The sequence below is a fragment of the Lemur catta genome, chromosome 21, assembly GCF_020740605.2.
Source record: "Lemur catta isolate mLemCat1 chromosome 21, mLemCat1.pri, whole genome shotgun sequence".
In the NCBI taxonomy this organism is placed as follows: Eukaryota; Metazoa; Chordata; class Mammalia; order Primates; family Lemuridae; genus Lemur; species Lemur catta.
This window is the reverse complement of record NC_059148.1, coordinates 33,949,653-33,965,978: the sequence shown is the minus strand read 5'-3', so window position 1 is coordinate 33,965,978 and position 16,326 is coordinate 33,949,653. Positions and strand designations below refer to the sequence as shown.

General features: G+C 64.0%; 3 protein-coding genes across 8 annotated transcripts in view; 2 read left to right on the top strand and 1 right to left on the bottom strand.

Moving 5' to 3' along the window:
* Window positions 1-204: 204 nt before the first annotated feature.
* Window positions 205-7,547, top strand: ABTB1 (ankyrin repeat and BTB domain containing 1). Its single transcript, XM_045534257.1, has 12 exons — window positions 205-347; window positions 1,386-1,448; window positions 1,532-1,587; window positions 3,084-3,228; window positions 3,359-3,518; window positions 3,613-3,658; window positions 4,079-4,195; window positions 4,292-4,410; window positions 4,560-4,658; window positions 4,869-5,036; window positions 6,202-6,402; window positions 6,495-7,547. The coding sequence occupies exons 1-12, from the start codon at window positions 292-294 to the stop codon at window positions 6,699-6,701; spliced, it is 1,437 nt and encodes a 478-aa protein (XP_045390213.1). The 5' UTR covers window positions 205-291; the 3' UTR covers window positions 6,702-7,547.
* LOC123625995 (translation initiation factor IF-2-like) lies at window positions 6,710-7,547 on the top strand (the record flags this gene model as incomplete). Its single annotated transcript, XM_045534735.1, has 1 exon — window positions 6,710-7,547. A coding segment is annotated over one exon (651 nt), but the record flags the coding sequence as incomplete, so codon positions are not given.
* Window positions 7,548-10,102: 2,555 nt separating this feature from the next.
* The window catches only part of MGLL (monoglyceride lipase), an 81,922-nt gene continuing 75,698 nt past the window's right edge, over window positions 10,103-16,326 (bottom strand). For 4 of the 6 annotated variants that reach the window (XM_045534251.1, XM_045534256.1, XM_045534250.1 and 1 more), the window contains 2 exons: window positions 12,797-13,012; window positions 10,103-12,491 (listed from right to left, as the gene is read on the bottom strand). In XM_045534251.1, the coding sequence (XP_045390207.1) occupies window positions 12,363-12,491; window positions 12,797-13,012 (345 nt within the window). In that variant the 3' untranslated portion in view covers window positions 10,103-12,362. The remainder of the gene's footprint in view (window positions 12,492-12,796; window positions 13,013-16,326) is intronic. The other 2 variants (XM_045534252.1, XM_045534254.1) reach the window with 2 other exon arrangements.

Below are 16,326 nucleotides of genomic sequence, written 5' to 3'. Positions count from 1 at the left end.
AGGAATGTGGACGGGGGCGGGGCCGGCGGCGGAGGGAGGCGGGACTGACGGGGGAGGGGGCGGGGCGTGGAGGGAGGCGCGGCTGGCAGCAGAGGGGGCGTGGAAGGGGCGGGGCCGGCGGCGGAGGGAGGTGGAACTGACTAGGGGCGGGGCCTCGGGCGGTCCTCCGAGCGCCAGGCGCCGCTGCGGAGCGGAGCGGGCCGGGCGGGGCCGCCCGTGTTTACGTCCGGCCCGGCGCGCCGCGTCGCCGCCCGGGGTCGTGCTGCCGGGGTCCGAGCGTCCGTCCGCGCCATGGACACCAGCGAGCTGTTCGCCAGCTGCAGGAAGGGGGACGTGGGCCGAGTGCGGTGAGGACCCGCCGCCCCGGGGCGCGCGGCCGGACGGCTGCGGGGCAGGGGCGGGCGGGGAGCGCGGGGGCGCGGAGGCCGGTGGTGATTTACCTCTGGAGGGCTTCCTGGAGGAGGCGACACCTGCGCCCAGGCCCTGCCTGAAGAAAGGGGCGGGGGCCGAGGTGGGCCGCCCTCGGGTCGAGTAGGGTCCGGGTGTCGGGCCCGGGGACAGGCCTGGGACTCCAACCCTTCGTCCGATGCTCAAGTGACCTGGCGCTGGGACGTCCAGAGCCCGGAATGGGCCTCCGGGCTCCGGGGATTCAGAAACCCCTGGTGCAGCTAAGGCGAATCCGGCGCTGAAGTCACCGTCCCCATGGGCCAGGCCGGGACTGGGGACACCTGTCCTCCTCGGCCTCCCTTGTCTTTGCTCTTTTCTTCCTCGTTCCCTGGCCCTGACTGATCACTTCCGACCTCTCCTGGGCTGGGCCCAGGCTGCCTTTGTCCCCAAGCCTCCCTGGGCCCGTCCCCGACCTCAGGTGCCACCTGGGCATGACTGGAATCCAGCTCAGAGCACTCTCAGGTCCCACCTGGACACCTGCCTTGCCTGCCCCCACCTCGCTGATGTCCCCACCGGCGTCGGCGACTCCCCTCTGTCACCTCCCCCCACCTCTCAGCAGCCACCTCGTCCGGTGACTGCCACCCTCCGGGGCCTGCAGAAACTTCCGTCTGGTGTCCGGCCTCCAGCAGGGCCACCTTGCTGACACACGCAGCCGGGGGGCTCTGGCTGAAACGGGGTCCCCGTCACCCCTCTCTGCCCCAAATGCCAGGAGGGCCAAAGTCTCAGCCTTCCCAGCTCGGCCTGGCCTCTGTCCCCGCAGCTGTCATCCCCTGCGCGCTGCTGTTGGCGCTCGGTGCCAGCCTGTCCGACCCGATGCCCCGCCCGTGTCACTTGCCCTCGTCCGGGGGAGCCTCCCCCAGCCCCAAAGCGGGGGACCCCTTCCGTGGTGGGGGGCTCCTGTCCCAGCCCGTGCAGCGGCCTCCTTCCTTCCCGCGCAGGTACCTGCTGGAGCAGCGGGACGTGGAGGTGAACGTGCGGGACAAGTGGGACAGCACTCCCCTGTGAGTGTGGTGGCCGTGGGGGGGGGGCGGGGCGGGTCCCCCGGGTGCTTCCCGACCGCCCCTGCGCTTCCTTGTCCCCGCAGGTACTACGCCTGCCTGTGCGGACACGAGGAGCTGGTGCTCTACCTCCTGGCCAACGGTGAGCGCACGGCAGCGTGTGCGCATGCGCGCGTTCAAGGTCCTCGGCGCGCGGCCTTGATTGCTCCCCGCCCCGCCCCCCACGTCCCATCCAATCAGCAGGGACCGTTAGCTCTGCCGGAAATCCCATCCAATCAGCAGGGACCATTAGCTCTGCCGGAAATCCCATCCAATCAGCAGGGACCGTTAGCTCTGCCGGAAATCCCATCCAATCAGCAGGGACCGTTAGCTCTGCCGGAAATCCCATCCAATCAGCAGGGACCGTTAGCTCTGCCGGAAATCCCATCCAATCAGCAGGGACCGTTAGCTCTGCCGGAAATTTTTTTTTTTCTTCTTTTTTTTTCTTTCTTTTTTCTTTTTTTCCTTTTTTTCTTTTTTTTTTTTGGTTTTTTTTTTTTTTGGTTTTTTTTTTTTGGTTTTTTTTCTTTCTTTTTTCTCTTTTCTCTTTTTTTTTCTTTTTTTCTTTCTTTTTTCTTTTTTTCCTTTTTTTCTTTTTTTCTTTTTTTCTTTCTTTTTTCTTTTTTTTCTTTCTTTTTCTTTTTTTCTGTCTTTTTTCTTTTTTTTCTTTCTTTTTTCTCTTTTTTCCTTTTTTTCCTTTTTTTTCTTTCTTTTTTCTTTTTTTTCTTTTTTTTCTTTCTTTTCTTTTTTCTTTTTTTTCTTTTTTTCTTTTCTTTTTCTTTTTCTTTTCTTTTCTTTTAACTTTCGCCACAATACCAGGACTTGAGAAAACCTCTTCTCTTGTGTGTGTCCCCCCCACCTCCGCCCAGCCACCAGTGTCCCCCGCCCCCCGCCCGGACGCGGTGCCACCCCCTCTCTGGGCTCCAGCGTCCCCCCTCGCTCACCTGCACCCCGCGCTCCACGCCGCAGCAGTGTGGTCTTTGCACGGGGCAGCCGGGTGGCTTAAAATCCTCCCGTGTGTCCCCTGCCGCGTTTAGGATAAAACCTGGCTGTGCCCCCCCCCCAGAGTCTGTCCCTCTCGCTCTGTCCCCTGTTCCTGCTGCTGCCTCAGGGCCTTTGCACTGGCAGCGCGTCCTGCTTCGACCGCCCTTTCCCGTCTCTCTGCACGGCCTGGCCTGCCCCCTTGTGTCACACAGCTCTCTGCGCGTCATTGCTGCCACAGTGACCCCGTGTGATCGTCCTCTGTGGCGGCCACCACCCCTGTCACCGTGCATCTTCGTTTTCCTTGCTAGTCCCCGCCACCCTTTGTTAACCCGTTCGTCGCTCTGCCCCGCCGGAGTGAGTCCAGCGAGGGCAGGGAGGGACTTGTCTGTTTTGTTTGCTGCTCTGTCCCCGCGCGTGGGACACGGCCAGCCGCGGCACGTGTGCGTGTGCCTAGGCCTTGCTGCGGTCGGGATGAACCCAGGGGCGCTGGAGGAGGGCTCTCCAGGGCCAGTGGGGAGCAGGGGCAGGAGGATTAGGATCTGTCCCCACGTGTCCCCCAGCTGCAGCGCGGGGGGTGGGGGACCCTGCTCACAGGCGCGCCCTGCCGCCCCCCAGGCGCGCGCTGCGAGGCCAACACCTTCGACGGCGAGCGCTGCCTGTACGGGGCGCTGAGCGACCCCATCCGCCGGGCGCTGCGCGAGTACAAGCAGGTCACCTCCTCCTGCAGGCGGCGGGATTACTACGACGACTTCCTGCAGCGGTGAGCCTGGGGGCGGGGGGGCGGCGCCGCGGTGGGTCGGTCCGCTCTGCACAGGGCTGGGGCTGGGCGGTACTGAGCGTCCCCTCCCTGCCCCCGGCCCAGCTGTCCCATCTGTCCCCTGTGTCCCCAGGCTTCTGGAGCAGGGTCTCCACAGCGACGTGGTCTTCGTGGTGCACGGGAAGCCGTTCCGGGCGCACCGCTGCGTCCTGGGGGCCCGCAGCGCCTACTTCGCCAACATGCTGGACACCAAGTGGAAGGGCAAGGCCGTCGTGGTTCTCAGGCACCCGCTGGTGGGTCGCGGCGGGGTGGCGGGGGAGGGGACAGCAGGGGACTGGCGCTGGGGCGGCCGCCTCTGACCGTCCCTTCTGCTGGCTCCGCCCGCAGATCAACCCGGTGGCCTTCGGCGCCCTGCTGCAGTACGTGTACACAGGTGACCCGCGGGGACAGGCGGGGACGGGCGGGGACAGGCGGGGCGGGTGGGGACAGGCGGGGACGGGAGGGGACAGGCAGGGACAGGCGGGGACAGGCGGGGCAGGTGGGGACCAGCTGCCTCTCTGGCCAGCAGCCGACCCAGGCGTGGCAGGGGCTGACCTGTCACCTCTAGACCCTTCATCGGTCCCCGGAGTCCCGGGGGGGGGTCCCACCGCCTCCGGGGTCGGGGTGCACAACTCCAGATTGGGGTGTCTGCCCGGTACCAGCTTGTCCCGTCTGTCCCTGAGCCTGTAGGACCCCCCAAGACAGCAGGCGGGGCCAGGAGTCCCCGAGCCCCCGCAGCCAGGGGTGCCTGGCGGGGAGGGGCCTGGTGACAGCTGACAGCCCCGCCCCTGCCCCGCTGTCCCCACCCCCCCAGGCCGGCTGGACATCGGCGTGGAGCACGTGGGTGACTGCGAGCGCCTGGCCAAGCAGTGCCAGCTCTGGGACTTGCTGAGTGACCTGGAGGCCAAGTGCGCGAAGGTGTCGGAGTTCGGTGCGTCCCGGGGGGCCCGGGGGGGGCCGCGGGCAGGGCCTGGTGGGGAGGGGAGGGGTGGCCCCCGGTGTCCTGAAGCCACCGTCCCGCCCGCAGTGGCCTCGAAGCCCGGCACGTGTGTGAAGGTGTTGACCATCGAGCCGCCCCCCGGGGACCCCCGGCTCCGCGAGGACCTGGCCGTGCTGGCCGACTGTGCGCTGCCCCCCGAGCTCCGGGTGAGCAGGGGGGACCCCCGTGGGCGGGAGGGGTGACTTGGGACATTGTGCTGATTCAGGCAAGTCCCAGCTACTCGGCTTTGATGGCTTTTTGAACCTCGTCATCGTTCCCCTTTGGGGACCGACTGGGCCACCTCTGTGTGTCGCAGGGCGATCTTGGGGAGCTGCCCTTCCTGTGCCCCGACGGCTTCAGCAGCTGCCCCGACGTCTGCTTCCGAGTGGCCAACTGCAGCTTCCTGTGCCACAAGGTGCCTGTCCCCTCCCTGTCCCCTCCGTCCTGTGCCACAAGGTGCCTGTCCCTTCCCTGTCCCCTCCGTCCTGTGCCACAAGGTGCCTGTCCCTTCCCTGTCCCCTCCGTCCCCGCCCACTGCCCCGAGCCCTCCCGCCCGCCCGGCTCCCCCGGAGACAGACAGACCCCGGCTGTCGCGCCCCTGTCACCTCCCCCCCGCCCCCCCCAGGCTTTCTTCTGCGGCCGCAGCGACTATTTCCGGGCCCTGCTGGACGGCCACTTCCAGGAGAGCAAGGAGCCCGCGGCCTCGGGGGACCCCCCGGCTGTCACCCTGCGGGATGTCTCTCCCGAGGTCTTCATGCACGTGCTGTACTACGTGTACGGCGACCACACTGAGGTGCGGCTGGGACAGGCACTGGAGGGTCCCCGTGGGGGGACCAGGTCGTGGCAGCAGCTGTGCGGTTTCCCTTCAGGCAGCTGCAGTCGGTGACACTGGGGGGTCCCCAGGCTCTCCAGCAGGGGGGGGGGACAGCAGCCCTGAGTACCTCGGTGGCGAGCCCGGAGCCTTGTGTCCCTGGGGTTCGGGAGTCTCCAGCCACCTCTTCCCCTGCTGCCGCCCTGTGTCCCGGGCTGTCCCCTGTGTCCCCAGCTGCCCCGAGGCGTCCTGGACACAGGGCCACGTGGGTGGCAGGCAGAGCGCGGAGGGTCCCCTCTGCCAGGGTGTGAGCAGGCGAGTGTGTAAAAGCCACGGTGCTGTGACAAAGAGACCCCCAAGACACGGTGGCTTCCGGAAGAGGGAGTTGTTTTCCGCTTCGTGTCTGAAGTGGGTGCCTGGGGCAGGTGGCTTGCGGGGGCCCCAGCGGGTCCCGCGCTGTCCCCTACGGCAGGGGTTGCAAAGCTTTTCCGTAAAGGCAAACTCCTCCGGCTCTGTGGCCCGTGGGGCCTGTGTCAAAGCCACTCTGTGGTGCAAAAGGGGCACAGATGACAGAGGTGGCCGTGGCTGTAGCCGGGCCGCGTCTACGCGGGGCAGAGCGATCGGGTCGTGGCAAACTCGCGCCCCAGGAGGAAGCGGGAGGCGGGCAGGGCCCGTTCCGGTTTCACAAGCCCCTGGCGGTTGTGACCCCATGTCCCACGTTCTGCCGGGGACAACTCTGCGGCCACGCTTGGTGGCAATGGGGGGCGGGTGGCTTGGGGGACTCGCTCCCCGGCCAGGGCCCCGTCCCCGTGGTGGCGGGAGGGAAGGAGAGGAGGAAGCACATCGGCCTTTACCTGCTTCTGCTGCGACACACTTGCCACCCCGGCAGCGTCCGGTGACAGCCTCACTCTGGTGACAGCCTCTCGAGACAGGCGTGGTCCCTGCGCCTTGCAGACCAGGAAACTGAGGCACACAGAGGCAAAGTGGCTTGTCCCCGTCCCGCAGCTGGGCGTGTGTGTGACTCAGAGCTCGTGCCCGGCCCCCCGGGGGGCGGGGGTGTGGACAGGGACCTTTTGTCCCCCTTTGTGGCCCGAAACAAGACCTCGGTGACTCCGGAGTCTCCCTCCGCCCCCTTCTGTCCCCGCAGCTGTCCCCCGAGGTGGCCTACGACGTGCTCAGCGTGGCCGACGTGTACCTGCTGCCCGGGCTGAAGCGTCTATGCGGCCGCAGCCTGGCGCAGCTGCTGGACGAGGACAGCGTGGTGGCCGTGTGGCGCGTGGCCAAGCTGTTCCGCCTGGCACGGCTCGAGGACCAGTGCACCGAGTTCATGGCCAAGGTCCTGGACAAGGTGGGCCCGCGGGCGGCGTCACGGCGGGCGGGACGGGACGGGGCGGGCCGGGACGTCCCCCTGCCTGAGCCGCCTGTCCCCGCGTCCGGCAGCTGGTGGAGCGCCAGGAATTCACGGAGGCCGTCCTGGAGGAGGCGGCGGCCGTGGCGGCCCGGCAGGAGACCGACTCCATCCCGCTGGTGGACGACATCCGCTTCCACGTGGCCAGCACGGTGCAGACCTACAGCGCCATTGAGGAGGCGCGACAGCGGCTGCGGGCGCTCGAGGACATGCTGGTGGCAATCGGCCTGGACTGCTGAGCTTTTAGGGACACGAGTGTGTGCGTGCGTGTGGCTGTCCGTCCGCTCTTTGCTCTCTCGAGGATGTCACGGTGGGTCGGGGCTGGAGCTGGCCGGGGCCACCCCTCCGCCACGAGCTTGGGGACCCCCGAGGGGGAGCTGAGCCCCCCTGTCCCGGTGCACAAGGTGCCCCCGAGACCCGGGGTCCGAGCACCTCTCAGGGAACCTGGCGCGGGGCGGGCTGTGGTCCCCCCAGTGCCACCCTCCGTCCCTCAGACCCCCTCCCTGGCCCCGGCTGGCACCGGCTGGCGTCCCCGGGCCACTCGCGCACGCACAGGGCCGGTCAGGGCCAGGGGGCTGCGTGTGGCAATAAAGCTTGGATGTCCCCTGGGCGTCTGAGCTTGCATCCTGGGTGGCAGCGTGGGACAGGCGGGGGTACTGGGAGCAGGGTTGGCGGGGGGCGAGGGCAGGAGCCCAGCAGTCCCCAGCCCCGTCCTGGGTCCCTCCCTGCTGGGCCACCTCCCGGGAGACCCTTCCCCCCTCCGTCCCGCTCCTGGGCTGGTCTGTCCCCAGGGCGGCCCTTCCCGCGGGGCTGTGACCTCGTGGCACAGTTCAAAGGCAGAGTGGAGCCCCGAGAAGCCTCAGGGTCCAAGGTAGGGGGGGCCCGAAAGGCACCCTGAGAAACCCGCCCCCCACTTCCCCGAATAAGGTCACAGCCCCTTGTGTGTCCTCAGCTTGGTGACACAGCCCCGGGGGCAGGACCGGAAGGAAAGGGAGGTCTTGCGGGGTCCCCTGAGGTGTCTTGAGTCACCCTGCGGTGGTTTTGCAATTGTTTATAAAGCTTTTCTGCTTTGTCATTTTCCAGAACTTTCTGGATTTTTTTTTTTCTTATTCCCTCTAAATGCATTTTCATCCGTGTTGCCCTCGCGTGTTGGTGGCACGGGGGAGGCCGCAAGGTCGGAAGTGACAAGAAATGACGGAGCAGTTGGGACAGGGCGTCGGGTAAAGGGAAGGGCGTAGGGTGCCGGGGACACGGACAGGGAGGTGTCCCCTGGGTGCAGGGCAGGGGCTGCACCAGGGCCTGAAACGGCTACGTTGCCACCACGCTGCCTCAGTTTACCCATCCGGAAATCGGGCACGCGTACAAAGTAGCGCCTCTTAGCTAGTGTCAAGTGGGACGGGCTCCCTCAGCACCCTGAGCCCGGCGTGTTGGGTAAACTGAGGCTGCGTCACTTGTCCCCTTCGTGGGAGGGGCCAGCGGGAATGACTTGACTTTTTTCGAAAGTCCACAGACCGGAAGGGCGGGGGCCCCGGCCGGTGGCCTCAGCCCCTAGCAGGTGTCACCTCTGAGCCGCCTGCGCAAGGGAGATTGGAACGTTTGAAGAAAAAAAAATGCAACCCATGGAGAAGCAGGAAAAAAAAAAAAAAAGAAAGAAAAAAAAAAAAGGAAAAAAAAAAAAAAAGAAAAGAAAAAAAAAGAAAAAGGAAAAAAAAATGATAATCACTGTGCATTTTTTGATGCATTGGGGGAAAATGAGTTTATGCATCAAACGTGGCTTTTCTGACAGATGTCCTTTGAAATTGTGGCGTTTTCTAATTTTGAGCAGATTTTAAGTAGGAAACAACAGCGGGGGCCGTTAAGGAAGAATATTCTGGAATTGGTGTTTCAGTGGCTCAGATACAGCCACGGCATCGGTGCAGGCAGAACTGCCACCGCTGGAGTGTGACACAGCCCGGTTCCTCGTTTTGGTCTCAGAGAGAAGCCGGGGCGACGGGGACCCCCGCGTATGACAGTGTCCAGCGCAGGGTCGCGAGTCAACAGGAAACACTGCAGACGGCACAGTGAGCGGTGACTTGGGGGAAACCGAGGCTGAACAAAGGGGGCAGAGCTTCGTGGCGACATGGGGGCGGGGTCAGGGTGGCTTCTGCATCCGCCAGGAAAAAGCCGAGACCACTCCGCGGAGGGAGGGCCACACAGCGGGATTCGACTGAGGTGACAATTTCAAATGCAGTGTCTACACTTAGTTGCAAAATGAGGTGGATTTCAGTGTAGACGTGGGTCCCGCACACAAGGCCCAGCCTCTCCGGATTTTGTTTGGTCTCTGGTGTCCCCGGCCTGGAACTTTTGTCTCGTTCTGGAATTTCATCATAACCTTATTTTTTTTTTTCTATTTTTTTTTTTTTTTTTTGAGACAGAGTCTGGCTCTGTCGCCCGGGCTAGAGTGAGTGCCGTGGCGTCAGCCTCGCTCACAGCAACCTCAGCCTCCCGAGTAGCTGGGACGACAGGCATGCGCCACCACGCCCGGCTAATTTTTCTTATATATTTTTAGTTGTCCGGCTAATTTCTTTCTATTTTTAGTAGAGACGGGGTCTCGCTACATTGCCCAGGTTGGTCTCGAACTCCTGACCTCGAGCGATCCTCCCTCCTCGGCCTCCCAGAATGCTGGGATGACAGGCGGGAGCCACCGCGCCCAGCCATAACCTTATTTTTGTCATCGGTGTGACATCCTTGCAGCGCTGCTGAATGGCCGCCCCTTTCCCTTCCTTCTCCTCCTGCTGGCTGGGATGAGGACGCAATGGCCGGAGCTGCAGCAGCCATGCTGGGCCGTGGCTGGAGGCCTGTGTGTGTGTTCAAGATTTCGGGGGTCAGGGGGCTAAAGGCAGTTTGGGAAAGTGGAAGCGGGGGTGACATGAGGCTGCGGATGCTCCCTCCGTCCTCACCTCCATTTTGGTCACGGCTGTGTCCTCTACTTAAAGCCACAGCCCCAGACAGGTGTCCCCTCTCCCACAGCTGTCGCTCTTTCTTGGTGTCGGTTCCACATGGTGGCTCGTCCTGGGCAACAGCTATGCCCTGCTGGTCACCTTTGCAGGCCCCGTGGTTGGGGGCTGCTGGGGACGCCCTGTTCCCTGCAGGGACCCCGGACATTACTTGGCCAGGGTGACACAAGCGTGCGGGGCCCTCGCTTCAAAATTATCGAGAATTTCGCACGAAACCAAACGCCCGGCCCTTCTGGGGACCCAGGGGTGGCCGGGCCACCAAGCTGACCTTGCGTCCACGCCCGGTGCCCGGCTCAGAGGAGGCATCGCTCCTCCTCCCTCCCTCCCTCGGCCACTCATTCATTCATTCATTCATTCTCTCCTTCATTCATTCATTCATTCAACACACCTCCTCCCTCCCTGCCCCGTTGGGTGTTTCTGGGCACCCCGGGAAGCAGAGGTCCAGGGCAGGTGGGGACGTGCCCCTTTGTCCCTCGTGTCCCCGCGGGAGGGGCCAGAGCGCCACCAAGTGGACAAGCAGAACAGATGTCACGGAGGACGGGCCGGCGGAGGCAGGGAGGCCGATTTGGGGACACGGGGGGCATTTTGGGCACAGAGGGGCCACTGTCCCACTTGTATTTTAACGGACGGACAGACGGACGCCATTCAGAAAACACCCGGTTTATTGGGGTTAGCTCTAGTGCACACGGGGGCCTTCGATAGTTCCAAGCGGGGACACGCATGTCCCCACCCACGGCACACGCGGAGGGACAGTGCCAGCCGCGGTGACACAGAGCAGTGAGTCGCGGGGAAGCTCATCGTGGTCCATGACAAGGTTCGTGTTAGTGACAGAAAGAGAAGAAGACTGTGTCACCCAGAAGCCAGCGGGGCCTCGTGTCCTCGTGTCCCCGGCAGGGCTGGGATCAGCCGCGACCCCCAGCCGACCCCGAGTGTGACCCCGCGTCCCTCCCAAACCCAAGTCCCCGTCCCGGCTGTGTCGGTGGGACTTGGACGCCCAGAGTGACGGGACGGAGCTGTCACTGCCGAGAAGGGCTCCGGCCACCAAGGCTGGGGACACCGAGGGAGCTGCCCCCCGCAGCTCCTGACTCAGCAGGTGGCCGTGCCGGGGCGATGTCCCCTGTCCCCTCCTCCAGTCCCAATTTTCTTTGTCGACACTGGCGATTCTTTAACCAGGCGACCGAATCTGCACGTGTCCCCGAAGCGGCCGTCACGGAAACACGCACCCGGAGCTGTCCCCGGGCGGGCCACGTGCCTGCCACACGCTTCTGGGGGAGGCGGGGGGGGGGGCCCGTGTGTGACCCTCGGGGCTGCAGCTCCTGGTGACAGTGACAGTTCCGAGCCCGGCAGTGTCTCTGGGCTTGGGGACGGGGGTTCTGCTTTTCCTGAGCTGAGAACTGGGGCGTCCCGGGGCTGGTGGCCGCCCGGGTTGTCGTGGCTCCCGGCGCAGCGGGGCTGACTGGGGGGCAGGGTAAGGACAGCGCCAGGCTGTGACCCCGGGGACAGTGACCTTCAGCAGGAGGCGGCTTTGACCGCCGCGGCTCTGGCAGGGCTGCAGGAGGGGGACAGACGGGTCCCCTCGCCGGGGGACCAGAATGAGCCGGGACGAGCCTTCGCGCTGGGGGGTCCCGAGGCCCCTGGATGGCACGTCCGCAGGGTGGCAGCTCCCCCACCCCGGTCACACGAGCGCTGCGGAGCCTCTGGAGGTGACAGCGAGCCCCATGTTGAAGGTGAAAGTGTCCCCAGGGCGGGGGGTGATCCCCGTTTATTGCTGAGGCCAAAGGCAGGGCAGTGGGGGGGTGGCACTGGGACAGGGAGGGGCACCTCCAGTCCCTGCTCTGGGCCACCGAGGGCCCCACGCAGCCCCGGGCTGGCAGGCGGGACACCACTGTGCTGGCCCTCTCTCTCCTGCCACCAGAGGTAGCTGTGCTGCCGGCAATGAGACTCCCAGAGTGGCCCGGGGCCACCACGCTGCCCCTGCTCCTCGTCCCTGAGGTCTTGGGGACCTCCGGCTTAGCTCCTGCAGCACAGGCCCTCCCGGCCCCGCCCCCTCCGGCCACCCCGTCCCCGTGCAGCAGCATCGGGCTTGGGGTCCTCCCGGACCCCCTGCTCTACCCACCTCCCCCAGCAAAATAGCCTCTGCTCTAGAATATACGTTATATATTAGACTTTGCATCTCCAATATGGTCCTCTCGTAGCATCAGGGAAGGTTAGTGACGCACGGGAAGGGTGGCCTCGTCACACGCTTGTCACCCAGCGCCGCGGGACGGGGAGGGGACGGGAGAAGGGCCCCAGGGTCGCCCCTGTTCAGCTCTCTCTGGGCTAAGCCGATTCCTCACTGCGGAGCCAGGCCTCAGGCTGCCGGGGTCATTCTCTGGGGCCCTCCGAGGACACGAGCCACCCTGTCACCTGGCCGGAGCGAGGCCACAGGCTGGGGGAGGGGCGGGGGTGGGCAGGAGGGGAGCCCCCCGGATTATTGCAGGACAGCAGGACTCCCTGGGGACCCCGTGGGCGCTGGGGGAGGCGGGGCAGAGGCTTGGCTTTTTTCAACGACATTCTAGCATATTCCTTTTCTAGAACATTCCCTGTATCTTTTCTCTTTTTTTTTTATTTATTTTTATTTATTTGTTTTTATTTATTTATTTATTTTTTTTGCATAAAATCTCTATCCGTTAAGGTAGCTCCAGTGGCCGATGGCCGAATAAGTGACAGAAACGTCTGTTTATTTTTTTTTTTCAAAAGTCACTTGTGCTAGGGATTCCTGCAATTTGTGACTTGTGGGGTTTTGTTTTTTGTTTTTGTTTTTGTTTTTTTTGCAAGCCGCGGGTGAGAATGCGTCCCTGCCCTGCCCCTGCCCTGCGTCCCCCAGGCCTCGAGCGAGCTGGGGACAGCTCCTGCCAGTGCCGCTCAGGGCGGGGACCGGGCTCCGGCCACCGCGCCTGTCCTTTGAGAGACCCACGTGTTTATTTCGTGGAAGACGGAGCTGGTGACTTCTGGAAGCTCCCTGTGGAGCATGTGGTAGGCACCGTCGTAGATCTGCGGGCGGGAGAGACACGGGGGGGTCAGGCACGGGCTGGGAAGCCACCGGGCCTGTCCCCCCGGGGTGTCCCCGGAGCTCGGGCACGACCCTGACACTTTCTGCAAAGATTGCATTTGCAAACGCTCAGCTGCGGGTTGTTTCCTCGGCCCTAAAAAATCTGCCGATTGTTTCTCTCCTTCCCACCCCTGAGGCTCGTTGGTGCCAAATGACCCGCACGTGACTGTCACGTGTCCTCTCAGAATGAGCAGCTGCCCCGGATTCGTCCTCCTCGGATTTGTCGACGTCCCACCCCGGGGCTCACCTTGAGCGTCTTGTCCTGGCTCTTGGCGGACTCCATGAGCAGATAGGCCCCTTTGCTGTCACACAGCCGGTCGGCCGAGCCCTGCAGCAGCAGGAAGGGCACTGTCACTTTGGGGACGGCGCGCTCCACCCGGGCCACCGCGTTGAGCAGCTGGATGCCGAAGCACACCTTCAGCCCCGCCCGGCAGATGAGGGGGTCCGAGTTGTAAACGTCCACCTGGAGGGGGACAGACCGGGGGGGTCCCCGTCAGTGTGTGGCCCGGACCCGCTTTCCCTGCTGCTCTGGGACACCCCCACCCCCGACGGCGGCAGCGGCCGGGTCTGTGTTGTCCTTTCGGGCTCGAGCATGTCACGGGCACCCGGGTGCCGTGGAAACGTCGAGTGTGAATTTGCACTTTTTATTATTTGTGAGACAGAGTCTGGCTCTGTCGCCCAGGCTAGAGAGCCGTGGCGTCAGCCTCGCTCACAGCAACCTCAGCCTCCTGGGCTCCAGCGATCCTCCTGCCTCAGCCTCCCGAGTAGCTGGGACGACAGGCATGCGCCACCACGCCTGGCTCATTTTTATTATTTTTTGTAGAGATGGGGTCTTGCTATATTGCCCAGGCTGGTCTGGAACTCTTGGCTTGGACTACAGGCATGCGCCACCACGCCTGGCGAATTTCTCTTATTTTTTGTAGAGATGGGGTCTTGCTATATTGCCCAGGCTGGTCTGGAACTCTTGGCTTTAAGAGATCCTCCCGCCTCGGCCTCCCAGAGTGCCGGGGTGACAGGCGTGAGCCACCGCGCCGGGCCTGGATTTGCACGTTTTAGATAGAAGCAGCATGACGTTGTTTGCTCTGATGATTTTGCCCATCCTGCCGGTCCTGGCTCTGCCTGAGGCCACCCCTGTCCTCTGCAGGACACGCCCATCCGTGGCGGCCACCAGCCTGCGGGGACCGGATGGGGACCCTCCCTGCCCGCGGCTGGCTGGGCGTCCCAGGCAGGAGCAACTCTGGCACCTGCCCGGCTCCTGCTGGCCCGTCTGGCTCTGGCTTCGTGCCTCCCGGCTGCAGGGACACAGCTCAGGGGGCCCCTGGCCTAAGCTGTGACCCAGGGTGCGACATCTGCCCCAGAGAAGTTTCTAGAAGTCTCTTAGGCCTGCAGGGGGCAGGTTTGAGGCCATCAAGCCTCCTTGCTCAGCCCCCTCTCCCTGGTCCAAGTGCCACGGGGAGGGCAGCGACTCTTGTCCCCCAGGGCAGGGGCCACACCCCCGTCTGTCACCAGAGTCCAGCCAGGACTCCAGATCCAGAGGAGAGAGGCCGCCCCGCGTCACCCCGTCCCCCCTTCTGTCCCCGGGGTCCCCCGCAGCCTGGGGACCGAGTGCCACCAATCAGACCATTCGAGAAACGCCGCACGGGGCGGATTAGCCGCTTCCTGACACTGAGCTGGCGCGAGTCCCCGTGGCCGGGCCATCGGCGTGGTGGCCGCAGGGACACGGGCCCGGCAGGGCGGGTCACGCGCCGGGGGGCTGGCCCAGGCTGCGGACCCAGGTGGGGACGAGGTTGTGGGACCCACACAGGAGCCCCGGGGGTGGGGTCGGTGACATCCTGGCCCCGAGAGCCACAGCGGCGGCCAGGCCACTTGTCACACGCCCTGTGCCCAGCCGGTCCCCGCGGGGAGTGTCACCGCAGCTCACGTGCCCGGGCCCTTCCCCCCTGCTGGGCATTTTTATGCATCAATAATTAACTTCTGGAACCTTCCAGAGCATCTTGCATGAGGGACGGTTGTCACCACCCGCGTTATGCACATGGGGAAACTGAGGCACGGGAGGTTCGATGACCGACCCCATCCCTGCTCTTCCCTGCACAACCCGCAACGGCCCAGAGTAAAAGACTACAACTCCCAGCCTCCCTTGAGGCCAGTGGCAGTCACATGACCGACCCCGGCCAATGGGGAGCGAGCAGAAGGGGCCCGGGGTAAAGGACGGGTCTCGCCCTGTCCCCTTTGGGGAGGGGGTTGGGGACACGCAGGTGGACGGCCAGAAGTCACCGGGGGGGAGAACTAAGTCACTGTCATTGCACCCGCCCTTGTCCTGGGTCCTGGTCCCAGCAGGCTGGGCTACCTGGGCACCTTGGGGACCACGGTCCCTCCGGGTTTGATGGCTCTGGGGACCCCAGTGGCTTCCCGCCCTGGCCTTGGTTTCCGAGCCCTTGTCACAGACGCGCCCTGTTTACACAACGGCCTGTCCTGGGACGGGGACACAGGCCAGCAGGTGTGAGCCATGGCGGGAGTGGGAGTGAGGGAGGCAGGCGCGGCTCTAAAAGGGTGACAAGAGGGGTCCCGGCCGTGGACGTGGGTCCCGGCGGCCACACGTCACTCTCGGGGAGCCTCCCCGGGCTGAGACTCGAAGTCTTTTCTCTTGGGGGGTCAGGATAAGGCTCTGTCCCTTTCTCAGCCTCAGTTTCCCCATCCAGGGGACCTCGAAGGTTTCGCTTTGGTTTCAGGTGTCACAAGCTGTGACCGTTTCCCTGCCCCGTGTGTGTGTTTCGAAGCCATCTCCGGTGTCGTCCCCACGTACTGGGACCCGGGGGCTCTCGGGGAGGTTGAACTTGACCCCCAGGGACCCGCCCATGGGGGCTTCTGAGATTTGGACGCCGCCTCTGGGGGGGGGGGGGGCACTTCGCGGCCGTAGCAGGGACTGTCGTTATCATTATTACTCTTGTGCACGTGAGCGGACTGGGGCTCAGAGAGGTTAATGCAGTCACCCGAGGTCACACAGCAAGGAACCCAGATGATGTGGCTCCGCCATCTGCATTCTCACCCGCTCGCCATGTCCAGAGGGGGACGGGGCAGGGATCGTGCTGTCCTCACCCCTCCATTCCTTCCCTCTTCCTGGGGAAGCCTCACCCCTCCCCTGTGCTCCAGAGCCAATCCTGGGACTCCCACCTCCTTCCTCCCGGCGTTTAGATCTCTGCTAATCCATCCACGTCCATCACGGGGACAGGAGATGGCTTTCTCTGGCAAACTGGGGACAGGGTGGCTGGCAGGTCTTTGCAGACACAATCGCTTGCTTTCCCACCTTTGTCTCGAGTGGCCGGAGACACGATTTGCTGAGGGAAGAGCAGTGAGTGACCCCGCTTTTTGCTATTAAAATTTGAACTCCCGGACACCCCGATATCTGGTCTGTGAGCAACGGGGCCGGGCGTGGCTCGGCCGGTGGCAGCCGTGGGCGAATGGAAACAGGCCGTTGGCATGAACCCGCCACCAGGCGCTGGGGATTCCTCCTGGAGGGCCAAGGAGTCTTCAAACCCAGACGTGATGCAGAAAGCCGGCCTGGGGCCGAGGGTCCCCGGAGTGTGTGACTCTGGACACCAGACATAGCTCCCCGAACGGCCACCGAAGGAAGGGACAGGCAGCTGCCATGTTTGCCACCTTCTCAGGGGCCCCAGGGAGTCGAGAAATACTAAAAGATACAAGAAGACGTTCCCGGGGTCTGGCAGGACCACTGCACAGCGGTTGATCCCAGCACTGCAAAACCACGCAGGCTCGAGT

Excerpts from the sequence above, each read along its gene's own strand:
- ABTB1 (XM_045534257.1), top strand. The coding sequence starts at position 292 with ATGGACACCAGCGAGCTGTTCGCCAGCTGCAGGAAGGGGGACGTGGGC. Across the intron at positions 1,449-1,531 it reads AAGTGGGACAGCACTCCCCT|GTACTACGCCTGCCTGTGCG; the intron begins GTGAGTGTGGTG and ends TTGTCCCCGCAG. Across the intron at positions 4,411-4,559 it reads CGCTGCCCCCCGAGCTCCGG|GGCGATCTTGGGGAGCTGCC; the intron begins GTGAGCAGGGGG and ends TGTGTGTCGCAG.